This window comes from Papio anubis, chromosome 8, assembly GCF_008728515.1.
Source record: "Papio anubis isolate 15944 chromosome 8, Panubis1.0, whole genome shotgun sequence".
In the NCBI taxonomy this organism is placed as follows: Eukaryota; Metazoa; Chordata; class Mammalia; order Primates; family Cercopithecidae; genus Papio; species Papio anubis.
Genome location: NC_044983.1, coordinates 82,714,235 through 82,731,804, shown reverse-complemented (window position 1 = coordinate 82,731,804; position 17,570 = coordinate 82,714,235). Strand labels below are relative to the sequence as shown.

General features: G+C 34.8%; 1 protein-coding gene across 3 annotated transcripts in view; it reads right to left on the bottom strand.

Moving 5' to 3' along the window:
* CNBD1 (cyclic nucleotide binding domain containing 1) overlaps positions 1–17,570 on the bottom strand; it is a 533,550-nt gene that overhangs the window by 177,699 nt on the left and 338,281 nt on the right. For all 3 annotated transcript variants that reach the window (XM_017962161.3, XM_031669659.1, XM_031669661.1), the window contains one exon: positions 6,493–6,638. In XM_017962161.3, the coding sequence (XP_017817650.1) occupies positions 6,493–6,638 (146 nt within the window). The remainder of the gene's footprint in view (positions 1–6,492; positions 6,639–17,570) is intronic.

Here is a 17,570-nt window from a genome sequence, read left to right as displayed (position 1 = left end):
ATACACGCGGCAAATGTAACATTATGGTTAATATTTGAGGAACTGCCAAACTGTTTTACAAAGTGGCTTCATCTTACAATCCCAAGAGAAAGGTATGAGCTTCAACTTCTCTACATCCATACCAACACTTAATACTTTCTTTTATATTTTAATCATGATAGTGGGGATGGAGTAGTATGCCATTGTGGTTTTTATTTGGAATTGCTTAATGACAACAACATTGGACATTTTCACCTGCTTATTGGCTATATCTTCTCTGAAAATGTATCTATTCAGCTAATATACTCATTTTTAAATTCGGTTAATTGCCTTCTTGTTACTGAGGTTTACAAGTTCTTCACATTCTGGACATGAGACCCTTATTAGATATATGATTTGCAAGTACTTTGTTCCATTTCAAGGGCTGCATTTTTACCTTGTTGATTCTATTCTTTGAAGCTCAAAATATTTTAATTTTTATAAGGTCCAAATTATTCAATTTTTTCTTTGTGTCTTGTACTGTCAGTGTTATGTGTAAAAACGCATGGCTTAACCTGTGATTATGAAGATTCTTAAGTTTTCTTCTAAAAGTTTTATAGTTTTAATTATTACATTTATATTCTCGATTCACGTTTGGTAAATATTTGTGTATGGTGTAAGTAAATAAGTGTGTATGGTCTATCTTCATTATCTAGCATCTTAGTTCCTCAAGCATAATTTGTTGAAAAGAGTTTTCTTTCCACCACTGAATTGTCTTGGCAACCTTGTCTAAAACCAATAGACCATCAAGTTAAAACATTATTTCTGGACTCAGTCTGTTCCATTGATCTATCTCTCTCTATATATATCTATGCCAATATCACACTGTTATGTTACTATAGGTTTGTAGTAGTTTTGAAATAGAGAAGTGTGAGTCCTTCAACTTTATCATTTGTTTTCAAAAAAGTTTTGACTGTTTTGCATCCCCTAAATTTCTATATGAATTTTAAGATCAGCTTATTAATTTCTGCAAAAAAAGGCAATTGGTATTTTGTTAGGGATTGTGTTGAATCTGTAGATCAATATAAATAGTATTGTTATCTTATCAATATTGATTATGTAGATCTATGAACATTGAATTACCTTCTATTTATTTACTAATTTATTTCAACAGTTTTATAGTTTTCAATGTACAAGTCTTGCACTTCATTTATAAAATTTATTCCTAAGCAGTTTATATTTTTGATGTTATTGGCAAATTGAATTGAATTTCTTAATTGCATTTTTATAAATTAACTTTTATTCTTAACTGTTCAATACGTGTGCTATAGAGTCTCCTTTAAATACTTGACAGACTTCATTATGAATCCATGTGGGTCAGGGATTTTCTTTGTGAGAATAATTTAAATTACCAATTTAATACATTATTTTAGTTATCCTTCAAGTTATCCTTCTTTTGAGTCAACTATGATAGTTTGTATCTGAACTTGTTCATTATATCTAAGTTATGAGTTTCTATAATACAGCATGTGTTAGGTCATTCATGCATTGCTATAAAGAAACACATGATACTGGGTCATTTGTAAAGAAAAGATGTTTAGGCCGGGCGCGGTGGCTGAAGCTTGTAATCCCAACACTTTGGGAGGCCGAGACGGGTGGATCATGAGGTCAGGAGATCAAGACCATCCTGGCTAACACGGTGAAACCCCGTCTCTACTAAAAAAATACAAAAAAATTAGCCGGGCGAGGTGGCGGGCGCCTGTAGTCCCAGCTACTAGGGAGGCTGAGGCAGGAGAATGGCGGGAACCCGGGAGGCGGAGCTTGCAGTGAGCCGAGATCACGCCACTGCACCACTCCAGCCTGGGCGACAGAGCGAGACTCCGTCTCAAAAAAAAAAAAATGGCTGCATGAGCATGGTGGGTGCTGGCATCCTCTCAGCTTCAGGGAAAGCCTCAAGGAGCTTTTACTCATAGTAGAAAGTAAAATGGAAGCAGACGTATCACATGGAGAGAGAAGGAGCAGGAGAGAATAAGGGAGGGTGTCATACACATTTAAACAACCAGATCTTGTGAGAATTCACTCACTATCATGAGGACAGTACCAAGTTACAAGGGATCCACCCCCAAGAACCAGAAACCTTGCACCAGGCCACATCTCCAACACTAGGAATTATATCTCAACATGAGATTTGGAGGGGATGTCCAAATTATATCATTCTGCCCCTGACCCCCAAATCTCATATCCTTCTCACATTCTAAAATACAATTATCCCATCTCAATAATTCCCAAAAGTCTTAACTTGCTCCAGCATTAACTCAAAAGTCCCAAGTCCAAGGTCTTATCTGAGTTTGAATCCATATTCCTCCCACCTATGAGCCTATAAAATCAAAACATACTATTTACTTCCAAGATACAATGGGGAAAAAGGCATTGGAAAAACATTCCCATTCCAAAAGGGAGAAATTGACCAAAAGAAAGAGGCTGCAGGCCTCAAGCAAATCTGAAGTCTAGCGAGGTTGTTAGAAATAGCCAGGCCATATCTTGATCACTTTGTTGCTTAGAAATTTCTTCTACAGATACTGTAAGTCATCACTTATAAATTCAAACACCATTTATCTCCTACACCACTTATTAAAGACACTGCCCTTTCTCCACTGAGTGTTTTTAGCACCTTTGTCAAAAATCAAGCAAAGTGGGAACAGTGCCTTATAAAACCATCAGATCCTATGAGAACTCACTCAGTATCATGAGAACTGCATGGGAGTGACTGCCCTCATGATTCAGCTACCTCCACTTGGTTTCTCCCTGAGCATGTGGGTTTTGGGGGGATTATGGGCAATACAATTCAAGATAAGATTTGGATGGGGACACAAAGCCTTACCACATCAACATATTTGTTTTTATGCCATTGTCTTGCGTTTTTATTATAATCACTTTTCAATGTATTTTGAAATCAGAGAGTGTGATGCCTCTAGCTTTGTTCTTTTTGCTCAAAATTGTTTTGGCCATTTGGGTTCTTTTGTGGTTCCATATGAATTTAAGAATTGTTTTTCTATTTCTGTGAAAAATGTCATGAAATTTTGATAGGGAATGCATTGAATCTATAGATCGCTTTGAATAGTATGAGCATTTTAACAATATTAATTTTTTCAACCCATGAGCATAGAAAGGACAGCTTTCTATTTATTACTATTTTTCTCAATTTCTTTTATCAATATTTTCTACTTTACAGTTTGCAGGTCTTTCACTTCCTTGGTTAGATTTTTTGTTGTTATTGATAAATGGAATTGTTTGCTTATTTTCCTCTTTGAATATTTTATTACTAGAGAAACACTACTAATTTTTGTATGTTGATTTTGTATCCTGCAATTTTACTGAATTCATTTATCTTGTCTGCCTTTAGTGTCAGGGTAATGCTGGCCTCATAAAATTAGTCTGGGAGTATACCCTCCTATTCAATTTTTGGAAGAATGTAAGAATAATCGATATTAATTCTTTTTAAAATGTTTGGTAAAATTCAGCAGTGAAGCCTTCCTTTCCTGGGTTTCTCTTGGATCTCCTTTTTTTCTTGGTCAGTCTACATAAAGACTAGATTTATACTAAATCTCAGCTAAAGATTTTAGTTCTTCTATTATAAGAATAAATTATTTGAATTATGGTTAATTTATGTCTAGAAAAGACGCCCACTACATATTTCATGAGATTTAGCTACCATATTTTTAGTTGTTAAATAAAATATAAACCACAACAGAAAATAAAATATATGCAGGTTAAAGAAATGTTAGAAGTTTAGTAACATAAAAGTATTTTCAGCATTAAAAATAAATATAAAATTTAATGAAAATGAGGACTTTTGGAGTTTTTGAGATACAACCTCACCAAAGTGGGTTCAGAATGAAATAAAATGAAAGAAATAGAAGGGAAATAATACTGTAAGACAAAGGACTACACAAAGAAAACAGTAAAGGTGACATAGATATAAAAGAGAAAAACATATTTTATAGAAATGTGTTTTAACATTAACATAAAGCTAGATAATAAAAGTTTGATCTGTGATATTGTTACAGGTTGTAACTAAACAGGCAGTTCTTTTAGTTTTCATGAGCTTTAGGTTATCAATCATAAAAATGTCCCTAGTTCAGGCCGTAAAAATGTAATCTAATGAAAAATTCTTCCATTTGACTTCAGTAAACTATATCTACCTACACATGTATATGGAGAGATGACTATCTGTAAAATATATTACATACAGTAATTTTAATATAAGTACTCATATATAGTAATATTAATATAGTCAGTAAATAATAATATAGTAATCATATTTTTGTAGCATTTTAACTTAGAGACACATAATGTGTTTTATTCACTACTTAGAAGTATAATATTGTTTTCCTGTTACTGTTTGATTGTTTATAAAAACTGAATGAGCAAGAGGTTTAGTGAATAATGGTAAGTTTAGGAAGCTTTCTTAATGAGGCTTTAAGAACTAGTGGCCAGAAAAGAGACCAGAAGGTACAAACAGCTGTGTGGAATTGCACCAGAGAAATGGAAGCCCCAGTAGCAGATTGAAAGTCAGCAGCCTGGTGATGAGGGGCTACTAGAGGGAATAGTTTAAATAACAGCAGAGGGAGGGAAACACATACATGAATAAAGAAAAAGGAGAGAGACAGACACCTAGTTGGGCCTTTTTATTAAATTGGATGAACAAAGAAATCTACAAAGGTCAGATATTTAATGAGTTGACTTCTTTGGTAGTGAAACAGATCTGAGCTGTCGGAACTAAATGCTTTAAAAACTTGAGAGGGATTTTGACACAGGTAGGTGTAAACACAGAGACTCCTAATTTTTAAGTGTTGAAAGTACACCCTATTGAAATGCAAGTTGGAATGCCTGACACTTGTGAAAGATTGAAAATTCATATTCTAATCATCAATCACCTGAGTTAAGGTGCCATCAGAATTAAACGTTTGTTTCTAATTTTAATTTTAGAAAATGTTTGAAAAAAATGTATAATTACAAATATTAACAAATGAACATTTACTGTGAGAGAATAAAACGAACTCAAATATATGTAGGAGAAAGTTAATTTTAGCCCTTTATCACCCCTCAATTTCACTCCCCTCTACTAAGGCAACAATTTTTAAAAATATGTATTTTTGGAATGTCCTTCTGGACCCACTTGTATAGTTTAAAAAAGATATATGTATATATGTGTGTGTGTGTATAAATTTAGACTTTTTCATAAATGTGTTAATATAATTTGCAATTATTCTATTTACTGTCTTTAATGTTTCTATAACAATATATATAAATCTAGCTCATTCTTTTTAATCACTGTTTAGAATTCTATAGAATAGATATATCAAAATATGTGTAGCCAATCTTCTATTCAAGGACATTTAGGTTGTTCCCATATTTTTTACCATTATAAATATGTTTTCAGTGATTTATAAAACAAATTAATTTTTAATTACTATCCTCAATCTAATGGCAAAGTGATGTTGAATGTTTGTCCTTTATTCCCTTTCAAAATTATTTCATCCCCTTTAAAATTCCTTTGATTTATTTTTCATTGCTTGACCACAGATTAAATAGAACTAATTATGAGAGAAGATCATTGAAGGAAAATGCTGGAAATATGTAAATTATTTCAATAGACATATATTCTTTAAAATTCCAGTTAGGTTTTAAATGTCATGATCTTGATAAACCAGTTTGTACTAACAGTGACATAATACACAGAGAACAAGTTTAGAATTGGTTGAAGTGTGTTTGAAACTCGATTCTAAGCAAGAATACTCTGTGTGATATTTGTGTTGTGCCTCAGGGGTCCTCATCTGTGGAGAATAATAATAGCAATATCTTCCTTCATTTGTTTTTCTGAGGAACAAAAAGGGATGCTTCTGACACAAAGAATGTATTAAATTATATGCCTACCCCCATAATTAAAATATAACAAGTCTATTAATATATCCACTAAGTCCTTCATGAAGGGACCAAAAACTAAAATTGGGAAATGAAAATCTATCCAGAGAGGCTTTTTTCCCTATATCTGGATTAGTACCTGACTCAGTCAAATAATCATATTGACCATCTGCTGTCTCACCTATGAAAATCAACACTATATTGTTACTAAATGTGTATCTCAGATATTGGTTCCAAAAGTGTGGTGCCTGCACTAGTGGCATTACCTGAGGTATTATAAACGAAATTGAGGCCTCATCCTATACCTACTGAACCAGAAATTCTGATGTTTAAACCTAACAATATGGGTCTCAATGTGATCACTGAGTAATTCTGATTCATTCTCCAGGCAGAGAAACACTAGTGTATATCTTAAACTCTAAGTACTAAAATGTGAGATGTTATTCATTTCACTACTTATAAACTTACAAATGAAATACACCCAAATAGTATATTTTTACCACGTCAACTGAAATTGTCAAGTGAAATTTTAAGCATAATAATGATAAAGAACTCAAAATAGTGGCCTGCATTTTATCTCGCCAAATTTTTCCCACATCAGTCTATTACCTGTGCTGCCTTTCAACCAGGTTTCGGAAAAGACGGTCTTACTAAGTGTTTTCAGATGCTTATCATTTAGCTGAGAGGTTAAATTTGGAATTGTTTTCAGGTACTTCCACACAGTTTTATGTTCATATGGCGTCCTGTGAATGGGCCTCAAAAAAAAAAAAAAAAAATTACAAATTCAGAGAGTATGGCAGAAATGCAAAGAAACAAACAGATTCTTATTTTTTAAATTTCCAAATTTGTATTTTCTTTGTAGTTAGGGGTTTTTAAAAAAGAACTGTGATGCTATTATATTTTGTCTTACTAATCAACTTCAGGATTTGTTACCCTTCCAACATTAAGATGCACTTTCACAGTACTTTAAACTTTAGGAAATTACACAATGCCTTTATCATTCTTTTTAAAAAGAAAACTCAGTACTCCGATTGTAAAGTTGCATCTCTTATCAGTAGTTATTATTATAATAATAAAGACCTCTTTCAGATATTAAAAAGATTAATGTTGTTTTCACTGTTTATTCTTAATTATTTTAAGTACTATTAAAGTTAGATCAAATGGAAATATACTTTAACACTAAAGGGGATAAATCATAAGTGAAAAGATACATATGTACTTTTAAATGAAACATGATTATCATATAATACATGGTATTTATTATTTATTTTTAATCGTTAAAACTCTTTAATAAATGTAACACTAAATCAGGATATAAAATTCCTATCAATCTAATGTCTCAAAGGACTAACCTAGCTGTCATAAATACCATTTCAAAATACTCAGCAGTTAGCTGGGCGTGGTGGCTCACGCCTGTAATCCCAGCACTTTGGGAGGCTGAGGCAGGTGGATCAAGAGGTCAGGAGATCAAGACCATCCTGGCCAACATGGTGAAACCCTGTCTCTATTAAAAATACCAAAATACAAAATACTCAGCAGTTTTCAAGCAAATTTTTAAAAATTCATGTGAAAAATCAATTTAGCCTCATAAAGGGAATTTCAGATACCCATACCACACATATGGGTTTGACAGTAATAGTCCCAGTTTAGATATGACATAGTGTTGGCCCATCTGGTATTCATGTGTATGCATACAGGTTTATGTCTGTATCTGTTTATTGAATGATATAAATTGTGTTTTTTGTTTTGGGTTGTAGCAAAAAAAAAGTTTAAAAATACTAGCTTAGTATACAGTCTTGAGAAATAGTTTTGAGAAAACTGGCTCCCTACACAATGTCATTTACAAATTTGTTCTTCAGATGCAATAACAAATAATTCGTATTAGAAATGGCATAATATCATAACCAAAACCTAAAATATGTGCCATTGACTTAGCAGCCAAACAGGAGGTGGCAAGGAAATACTATCACAGGCTGTAAAGATAGAGGGTTTTCTTTTTTTGTTTATTTTAGTGGTAATACATTTATTAGTTGCCTGCAATAATTTATAAGGCAGATCAAGTGCCTAGAAAACTTGCTACTTCATAGAAAGTAGCTAGAAAGAGCCAGAACGTTATTGTGTTTTGTTTGCTTAGTGCTGCTTGTTTGTAGCAATATATTATTAACTGATTCAGGTTGATCAGTTTTCAAGTATAAAAGAAAGGGAATAGAGAGGCTCTAGAAAAGTGGGACATGGTTATAAAAAGCCCAGTACTTCCTCATCCCATGTAGCAAGAAAGGACTTGAAAGTCATCTCAGTAAATAAAGGCGCTTAACCCTATGGCAAAAGTCTGATGAAAAGTTTGGCCTCCTCATCCAAGCCTACTTTTTTAGAAGGCCTTAAAGTAGCCTCCATGAAGAGAGAGATGGGCACAAGGAATAAGCACAGAAATAATAAACGACTTAAAAACAACGTCTACAACATAACCTTGGCTTTGGTTGCTGCCTCATAGAAGATACTGAAAACAAATAGATAAAAATTCTGTTATGTTTTTGAAGCATCTATACCACTGAAATACCTAATATTATGCTCTAAAAACAGTTTTGGCTTATTGAACTCTCAAACCAAAAGAAATTGTGCCACACTCCTCACCCTTCAAAGGGAACATAATCTCCAGTGTTCTTACATTTGTCCACCAGGTCAAAAGATAAGAGAAAACCTCCCAGATAGTGGAGCCAGGTGTTCCTCCCAAAAAACAGATCTAAGATCTAATTTTTAAAACTTCCAGTACTGTTAGGGTGGAGGTTTTTATAATACTAGCCCAGCAAAACAGCAGTGTTGCTCTCAATCAATGGCTATAATGTTTCCATTTCTTCCTTTTTTCTTAGTATGAGTTTTTATTGTAATAGCCTATTCCTGGCTCTGCTATTGTGTATCGTGTAAGAGGATAGCAACAAATAACCATTATTTCTGGTTTTTATGTTAGCAGACCAGAAATATACATACTCATTCTTGATGGGGAGGAGGGTATGTCCTCTAAAATTCTGGACTTTGAAACGCGTAACTAGTGAAACTTTCTATTTTTTCTTTTGGTGAAAGAGTAAATGTATGTGTTGAAAAAAGGTATGCATAGTAGTTGGTAACTAGAAAGAGGCAGACTACAGAAGAGATGCTAGCTGTTCAAAAATGGGTTCCTTCTATCTCTAGTTACACAGCTAGAATGCACTTCAAAATCATTCTGTTGTCACCATGTGACTGAATTCTAGCCAATGGGAAGTGAACTGACACAGAGATGAAGTGCAGCATATCAAACGGCCAAATTTTGTAAATATTTCATTTAAATCTGAAAGAATGTATATGTGCATTTGTTGGGTACAGAAATCATTTGTTTGTGTAAGAGTGTATATATAAAAACACATATACAATAAAAATGTATAATAATATATATGTACATCAGATATATTCATAATATATATATGCATGGATACATGTGTGTTTGTGCCTATGTATACATCTAAACAAGTGCTAACAAATTTATAACACTATGTGTCTGATATTCTTTCTGTAGATAAAATATATCAGTATACTTCCTTTACCAAGCGTATTGCCATTCAACAAATAGAAAAACTCATGCATAGAATTGTTAAATAACTTGCTCAAGGTCTCATGTCTAGTCAGTGACAGAACTAAGTGGCAGGGTTCAGTTTGGCCTTGAATTGTATGTTCGAGAGTTTCAGCCCATGGTCAAAAATTTTTTGTGATTTTTCTGGTACAACCAGAAGCCATTATAAAGGCTTTAGCTGGCAGGCCTCCTGAGGGAAAGCTGCCCTCCCCACACCAGACTGGCTACAGGGCCAGTGCACTGCAGTCTCTGAAGGGAGTTGCATTCAAGAACTCGGCTCCCTGGCCAGCCATGCTCTCATACTCATCTGCATTCCTAGTCCAGGCCCTCCATTTGGAATTCTCCTTGTTGGAGGATCTTGAAGACACTTTTCTGCATTCGGACTCATTCAGCACTCAGGCATTTTCCACTTCTAACCTTTCCCCAGACATCACCCCAACCCCCAGGTCTATAAAACTGCAAAAGTCTTTGCTCAGAGCTTCCTCAACAGTGAGATAGCCATTACGTTAGTAATAATCTACCTGACCCATAATTGGTGCATATGCTCACGGGGCACGGTGGATTTAACATGAGGTCAGTGCTACCTCCAGTTTGAGATTCTTGCTTATTCCTTCACAGTTAGTGATTAAAGACTTGACTATTACTTGCATTTGGGCTTGTTGTTTTATCAGCTATTCTGATACTTGCTGTTCCACATTCTCTCTCTCCAGCTCTTCTGAGTTCCTGAAAATGTTTTTAACCACGATCTACATTATAACTTATTACTGGTTATTATTCTAATCTTCTGTATCTTTCCTTGTATTATATGTTTTCTATCAATTTGGTCTATATATTTCTGAGGTATTTGGGTTAATACTGCAATTATGGATTTATCTGTTGCTCCCCAGAATTCAGTCACTGTGTTAACGTATTTTAAACTGATGTTATTTGATGAAAACAATCATTGCTTTTACCAGTACATAAAGTCTGTCTTTATTCCTTTTGAAATTTTTCCTTCAATTTTATCTTGTCAGCTACAGGGTTTGCATATTCCAGCTTCTCTTGGCCTATATATTTGCCTACATATATTTGTTATTTCATTTTCAAGATGATGTATATTTTGTATTTTAAACACTGAACTTCTGTCAAACAAACTATGTGGGATATCTGTTACCAATATTAAGTTTTTTCCCCTTCTCTATTAAAAATACAAAAGCTAGCTAGGTGTGGTGGCAGGCTCCTGTAAACCCAGCTACTCAGGAGGCTAAGGCAGGAGAATGGCTTGAACCTGGGAGACAGGGGTTGCTGTGAGCCAAGATTGTGTCACTGCACTACAGCCTGGGCGACACAATGAGACTCCATCTCAAACAATAAATAAATAATTTTTTTTAATTAAGTTTTTCAATCTCTGAACATATCTTTTCATTTACTTAGACCATCTTTACCTTCAACAATGTTTTATTAGTGTACAAGTCTTGCACGTTTTTTCTTAAATTCATTTCTAAGTATTTTAGGTCTTTGAGGGTAGTCTAAATGGTTTTGTTTTCTACATTTCATTTTTGGATTTTTCATTGATGGTGTGTAGATTTGATATTTGTATATTGATCTTGTATCCTGAAACATTGCTGAATGTATTTATTATTTAAATTGAATCCACTAGATTCCTTCGGATTTTCTATATGCAAGATCATATCATTTGCAAACAGAGATAGTTTTAGTTTTCTTTTCCAATCTGATGACTTTTATTTCTTTCTCATGAATGACTATCTTAACTAGAATGTTCACTATAATGTTATATAAAAGTGGCCAGAGTAGGTATCTTTGTCTTTTCCTGATATTCGAGAGAAATCATTTAGTCTTTCTTCAGGTTAGCTGTGAGTTCCACTGATGCTGTTTATTAGATTAAAGAAGTTCTCTTCTGTTCTTATTATGTTGAGTACTTTTTTCATCATGAATGGGTGTTGGATTTTGTCAATTTTTTCATGCTAATAAAGAAAATCATGGGTTTTTTTTTATTCTAATAATATGGTATATTACATTTGTTGATTATTAGATGTTAGAGTGATCTTGCATTACTGGAATAAATGCAATTTGGTCCTGATGGAATGTTTTTTATATGTTGCTGGATTTAGTTTGCTACTATTTTGTTGAGAATATTTGCATCAACATTCATAAGGGACATTGGTTTGTAGTTTTGTTTTCTTGTGATCCCTTTATTTGGTTTTGGTATCAGGCTAGCTTCATAAAACGAGTTGGGATGTGTTTCTCCCTTTTCTATTTTTTGAAAGATTTTGTGAAGAATTGTTTTTAGTTCCTTAAGAGTTTGGCAGAAATTACCAGTGAAACCATCTAGGACTGGCATTTGCTTTGTGAGAAGTGTTCTTTACCTAGCAATTTAGTCTTTGTTATAGGTGACTTTGGAGTTCATTTTTATTCTTGAGTCAATTTTGGCAATTTGTTTATTTCTAGAAATGTTTCCTTTAATTCTAAGTTACATCATTGTTAGCATACAGTTTATGACAGGATTCCTGTATCATCTTTTTTATTTCTGCAGTATCAGTAGAGATGTCCTCTCTTTCATTAATCATTTTAGTCATTTGAGTCTTCTCTTTGTTTTTTCTTAGTTAGCCTAGGTAAAATTTTCTATTTTGTTGATCTTTCTAAAGAACTAATTGTTTTTTCGTATTCATTTTTTATTCTCTATTTCATTTATTTCTTTTAGCACTTCAAATATGTTATGAAAATTCATTCCATTTTTGTGAGCATTCATTTCACAGCATAAATTATTTTCTCTCACTGCTTCCAGTATTCTGTTTCTTCTAATTTGAACACTGACTGTGATGTTTTTAGGTGTGGAGCTTTTTGTGTTTCTACTACTCAGAGTTCGTTGACTTCTTCTGTGAGTAGATTAATATTTTCCCTCAGGTTGGGAGGTTTTGAGCCATTCTTTCTTTAAATATTCTCTGCTCTTTTTCTCTCCTATTCTTCTGGGATTCCCTTTATCTTTGTGCTGGTACAGTGGATGGTAGCCCACAGGTCTCTGAGGCTGTATTCACATTTTGCATTGTTTTTCTTTCTATTCTTCTGACTAGATAATCAGTGAAGATGTATCTTCGAGCTTACTGAATCTTCCTTTTGGCAGCTCAAATCTGTTGTTGAACTCCACTAGTAGTTTTTTTTGTTTTGTTTTGTTTTGTTTTTTAATTTTAGTTACTTACTTTTCAATTCCAGAATCCTTGTTTGTCGCTTTTTAATTTTGTGGCACTTTCTCTCATTCTGTATGTGTTGAGACTCCATTGCCATTGATGTAGTTTGGATATTTGTCCCTGCCCAAATCTCATGTTGAAATGTCATCCCCATGAGGTGTTTGGATCCTGGGCGTGGATTCCTCACAAATGGCTTGGGCCATGCTCTCAGTGATAAGTGAGCTTTCCTTCTGAGTTCACATGAGATCTGGTCATTTAAGAGTGTGTGGCACCTCCCCCCACTACATTTTCGCTTGCTCCTGCTTTCACCCTGTGACATGCCTATTGACCTTTCATCTTCCACGATGATTGTAACCTTTCTGAGACTTCCGTAGCAGCTGAGCAGATGCCAGCACCAGGCTTCCTGTAAAGCCTGCACAACTGTGAGCCAAATTAAACCCCTTTTCTTTATAAATTATCCAGTCTCAGGTATTTATTTATGGCAATGCAAGAATGGCCTAATACAGTCATAGTTTCCTCTGATTCTGTAAAGTCTATATTCCCTGCCGTGTATCGCCACAGAAATATCTACTAATTTATCTCACTTGTCATCTCATAATTGTTCAACTATTTCTGTAAATGCTTCAAATCTTTCTAAAAAACGTTTGCTGATAGGCAAAAGTTGTATGTTGTCATGATTTTCTTGAACTCTTTGGATTTGGTTTCCTTTATTTACTTTATTCTAATCATAATAGTTGATTTAAAATCTTTGTCTGCTAAGTTTAGCATTTGAATGCCCTCAGGATATCATTTGCTGTTAACTGCATATTTCATTCCTGTATATGGGATACCTTTGCTGTTTATTTGCATGTCTCATAATTTTTGTTGAAAACTAAACATTTTGAATAACACAATATGGGAACTCTGGAAATAAGCTCTTCCCTCCTTCCCAGGGTCAAATAACAACAATGCCCTGTGAATGGGGTTTTTCCATGGCGTTGGTAGACAAGTCACATTGTGGTATCTTCTGGGAGCGGAGCTTTGTGAGGAGTTCCTCACCAGCTGTCTCCTCCAGTGGCTGCAAGCCTGCTGGTTTTCATAGCTGCTGTGATTCAAGGCTATCACATAATTGGAAAAAGGAAGATTAAAACAAGTCAATATAAAAATGCTACAAACTCTGCTTTTCTTACCTAGGCTCTACTATTTTTGTTGAATAAATGTATATTGTTGCAAACATTTGACTAATTTCCAGGTTTTTGAAAAGCTTATTTTGACAGTTTTTTTCTAGCATTTCATTGCTTTCATAAAGTAACAGTTTCACAGAGGTTTTCACTCCACCATTCTCAAAGTCCTACACTCAACATTGACTCCTGAATCTCTCTAATCTACAGCAATACCTACAATTTCCTCCCACAGATGAAGGCCGACCTGTATTGCAAGCACCTAATGACAAGGGTTAGGGGAGTGCACATGAAACCTGAGGGAGGGAAAATAAAAATATTTGATAAACACTGTTGACTAACAGAAAAGATTAAAGTCACTCAAAAGTTACAGCTCTTTATCATTTTGATAAATGAATGTCCTTGTAATTTACATATTCTAACTCAAAAATTAAAAATATGATTTTATATAACTACTATAATCTTTTTCTGGAAATATCATTCCTGATCAATTTCTATTTTTCACCTTCCTTCTGACCTTCTACATGAGTATCCAAGAATGTATTTCGAATACTTGATTTGGGCCATGGAGAAACAGAAGTGCTAGAAACACCCATTTCACCTCCTGTTACCACCTTTCTTCCTTGTTTGTATTAACCTATTTTTGCACTGGTCTTAAGGCCTTCCCAGGCTACACTCTGGCAAATGATCAGCAGCATACTCTGCAACTCTGAAATTAAACCTCTTGAATCTAACATACACCCCTGCGTGTATCATCCTTGCGAGGATAAATAAAGACATTCAGGTATGAAAAGTTGGCTTTCACTTCTCTAAATTTGGCCTTCACGTCTCTCTTAACCTCTAGTCTTCTAAATTGTCAGGAACACCTTTTACACGCATTGTACCCATTCCTTTCTTGCCAGTGCTTCCTGGCACATTCTTAATAGGAAATACTTCAGTGAATAAAACTAGATTAACAAAAAGTCGTACATTGAGAGGTGTTTCATAAACTGAAATCCCCAAAGTATTATTAGTAGTAGCTCTTTAATTGTGTTGTTATTAAAATTATCATTATTAGTTATCAGACCACATAGAGTGGTGTATAAAAAATACTATTGCCTTATTTTTTCATTAATTCAACTTTCTATATACTTCTAGACCCAATTCCAGCTGAGGGCCAAAAGCAAAATTTTAGTGTATTTCAGAGATTTCAGGCATTTCAGTGGGAAACAAATAATTTCAGGTTGTTGTTTCTTCTCTTTCTTCTCTCAGTGATCACCTCAAACCTAGGGGCTTATAGTCATGGGTATCTGGCTTCTGATCATTAGTATTCATGTGGGGTGGCATCTGCTGAGCTGTAATTATCATGTATAGCCTTCGGCATCCGTGCTGACATCCACTGAATCGCTCAGTGTTCCCAGTTGTAGGTACTTATGACCTTGGTGTTCTAAAGCTCTTGCAAATCTGTTGACTTTTCACTCTCAGGCAATTCTTCGCACTTCTTGCTGATAAGAAGAGACTTTGACTACTTTTGTGAACATCTGTGAGGCCATGAAAAATTGCTTAGGACTCTCTTAAGGTTTCTATACCCCTAATACTAATTATATTTACTCAGTTGTACAAAGGAAAGGGAGCTTTTGCATTTGTCTGCAACTTATCTAATCTTTCTAACAATCTCTAATCTGCTCAGTTGAAGAGTAACCCAAAACAAAACCAAAAAAGCCTTGCACTTGTCTCTTAAAAATATCACATCTTCTGATATAAACAATTTCTGTTCAATTTAAATGTTGAGACTAACAAAGTTTAAGTCCCCCTCCTAGCTGATTTACACGGCCTTCCTTAGAGGGCTTAGACTCTTAGTAAAGATGCTTAGTCTTCCAGAGTTACTCCACCCCAAATTTTTCTACCTGTGAGGGAGTATAAGTGTTCAAAAGCATTGATTCTGTCCTGTGGCTGTGGGTAGAGGAATAACTGATTTGAATATGCTCGAAATTCTGAAGTAACATAGTCAACTTATATTACTGAACACATAAAAAAAAGCCATTAACTTGGATAGGATGCTTGCCAAAAACAAACAAACAAACAAACAAAAAACAAAACAGTAAATCAGAACACTCAGGTACAAGCAAGGGAAGAAATCAGTGAAGAAATATGCTATAAGAAGCAATATTTAAATCAAGCATGGTAGCTCATGCGGTAATCCCAGCATTTTGGGAGGCTGAAGTAGGCAGATCACCTGAGGTCAGCAGTTCGAGACCAGTGTGGCCAACATGGTGAAACCCCATCACTACTAAAAATACAAAAATTAGCAGGTGTGGTGGTGCATACCTGTAGTCCCAGCTACTCAGGAGGCTAAGGGAGGAGAATTACTGGAACCCAGGAGGCAGAGGTCGCAGTGAGCCAAGACTGCACCATTGCGCTCTAGCCTGGGCAGCAGAGCAAGATTCTGTCTCAAAAATAAAAATTAAAAAAAAAGAAGCAATATATAAACTGAGGATCAAAAAGTCAATTTTCGGCCGGGCATGGTGACTAACACCTGTAATCCCAGCACTTTGGGAGGCCAAGGCGGGTGGATCACTTGAAGTCAGGAGTTCAAGACCAGCCTGGCCAACATGGTGAAACCGTGTCTCTACTAAAATTAACCGGATGTGATGGCATGCACCTGTAATCCATTATTTGGGAGGCTGAGGCAGAAGAATCACTCGAATGTGGGAGGTAGAGGTTGCAGAGAGTCAAGATTGTGCCACTGCCCTCCAGCCTGTGTGACAGAGCGAGACTCCATCTCAGGGGAAAAAAAAAAAAAAAAAAAAAAAAAGTCAATTTTCTCAAAGAAATTAAAACACTAAAAAATTACTAAATGGGCTGGGCATGGTGGCTCACGCCTGTAATCCCAGCACTTTGGGATGCTGAGGTGGATGGATCATGAGGTCAGGAGTTCGAAACCAACCCAGCCAACATGGTGAAACCCCCGTCTCTACTAAAGATATAAAAAAATCAGCTGGGCATGGTGGTGGGTGCCTGTAATCCCAGCTACTCAGGAGGCTGAGACAAAAGAATTGCTTGAACCCAGGAGGCGGAGGTTGCCGTGAGTCGAGGTCACGCTATTGCACTCCAGCCTGGATGTCTCAAAAAAAAAAAACCAAATGAAGAACAAATCATGTTACAAATGCACACACATACATATACACACAAAACACACATACACAAAACCTGAATGTAAATAAAATAACTCTAGTCTCTCAGGATAAATTAATAAACTACGGAACTAGGGGAAACATACAATTTACTCATTTAAAATGGAATCAAAATATTCTATGTAGAAAGATACACATATTAACATTAGTCAAAATATTAAACATTAAAAATAAGTATTCAGTAATAAAGGAATGGTTAAAGCCTTACATTTTTCAAAGGGGATATTAGCTAGCTTATTGTAGAATCAGGCATATAATGCAGAATTTTAGGTGGCAACAGAAATCTACAATATTGGTGACACATTATTAGGCATTTGGTTACATAATTAAGAATATATCCAAAATACCTATCCTAGGGGCAAGATTATAAGTGATTCTTAATGATCTATTTTTACAATTGAAAAACGCCATAATTAAAATGTTCACTTTAGACACTAGTTTTAAGAGTATTAATGATTCAAAACTCACTACCTTCTTAAACATTGTTCCCCTTAACTATGTGTTTTTCAAGTGTCAATTTATCATACCACTTATTTCTATTGCCTGGTTTCTTTTTCCTTCAAAACAA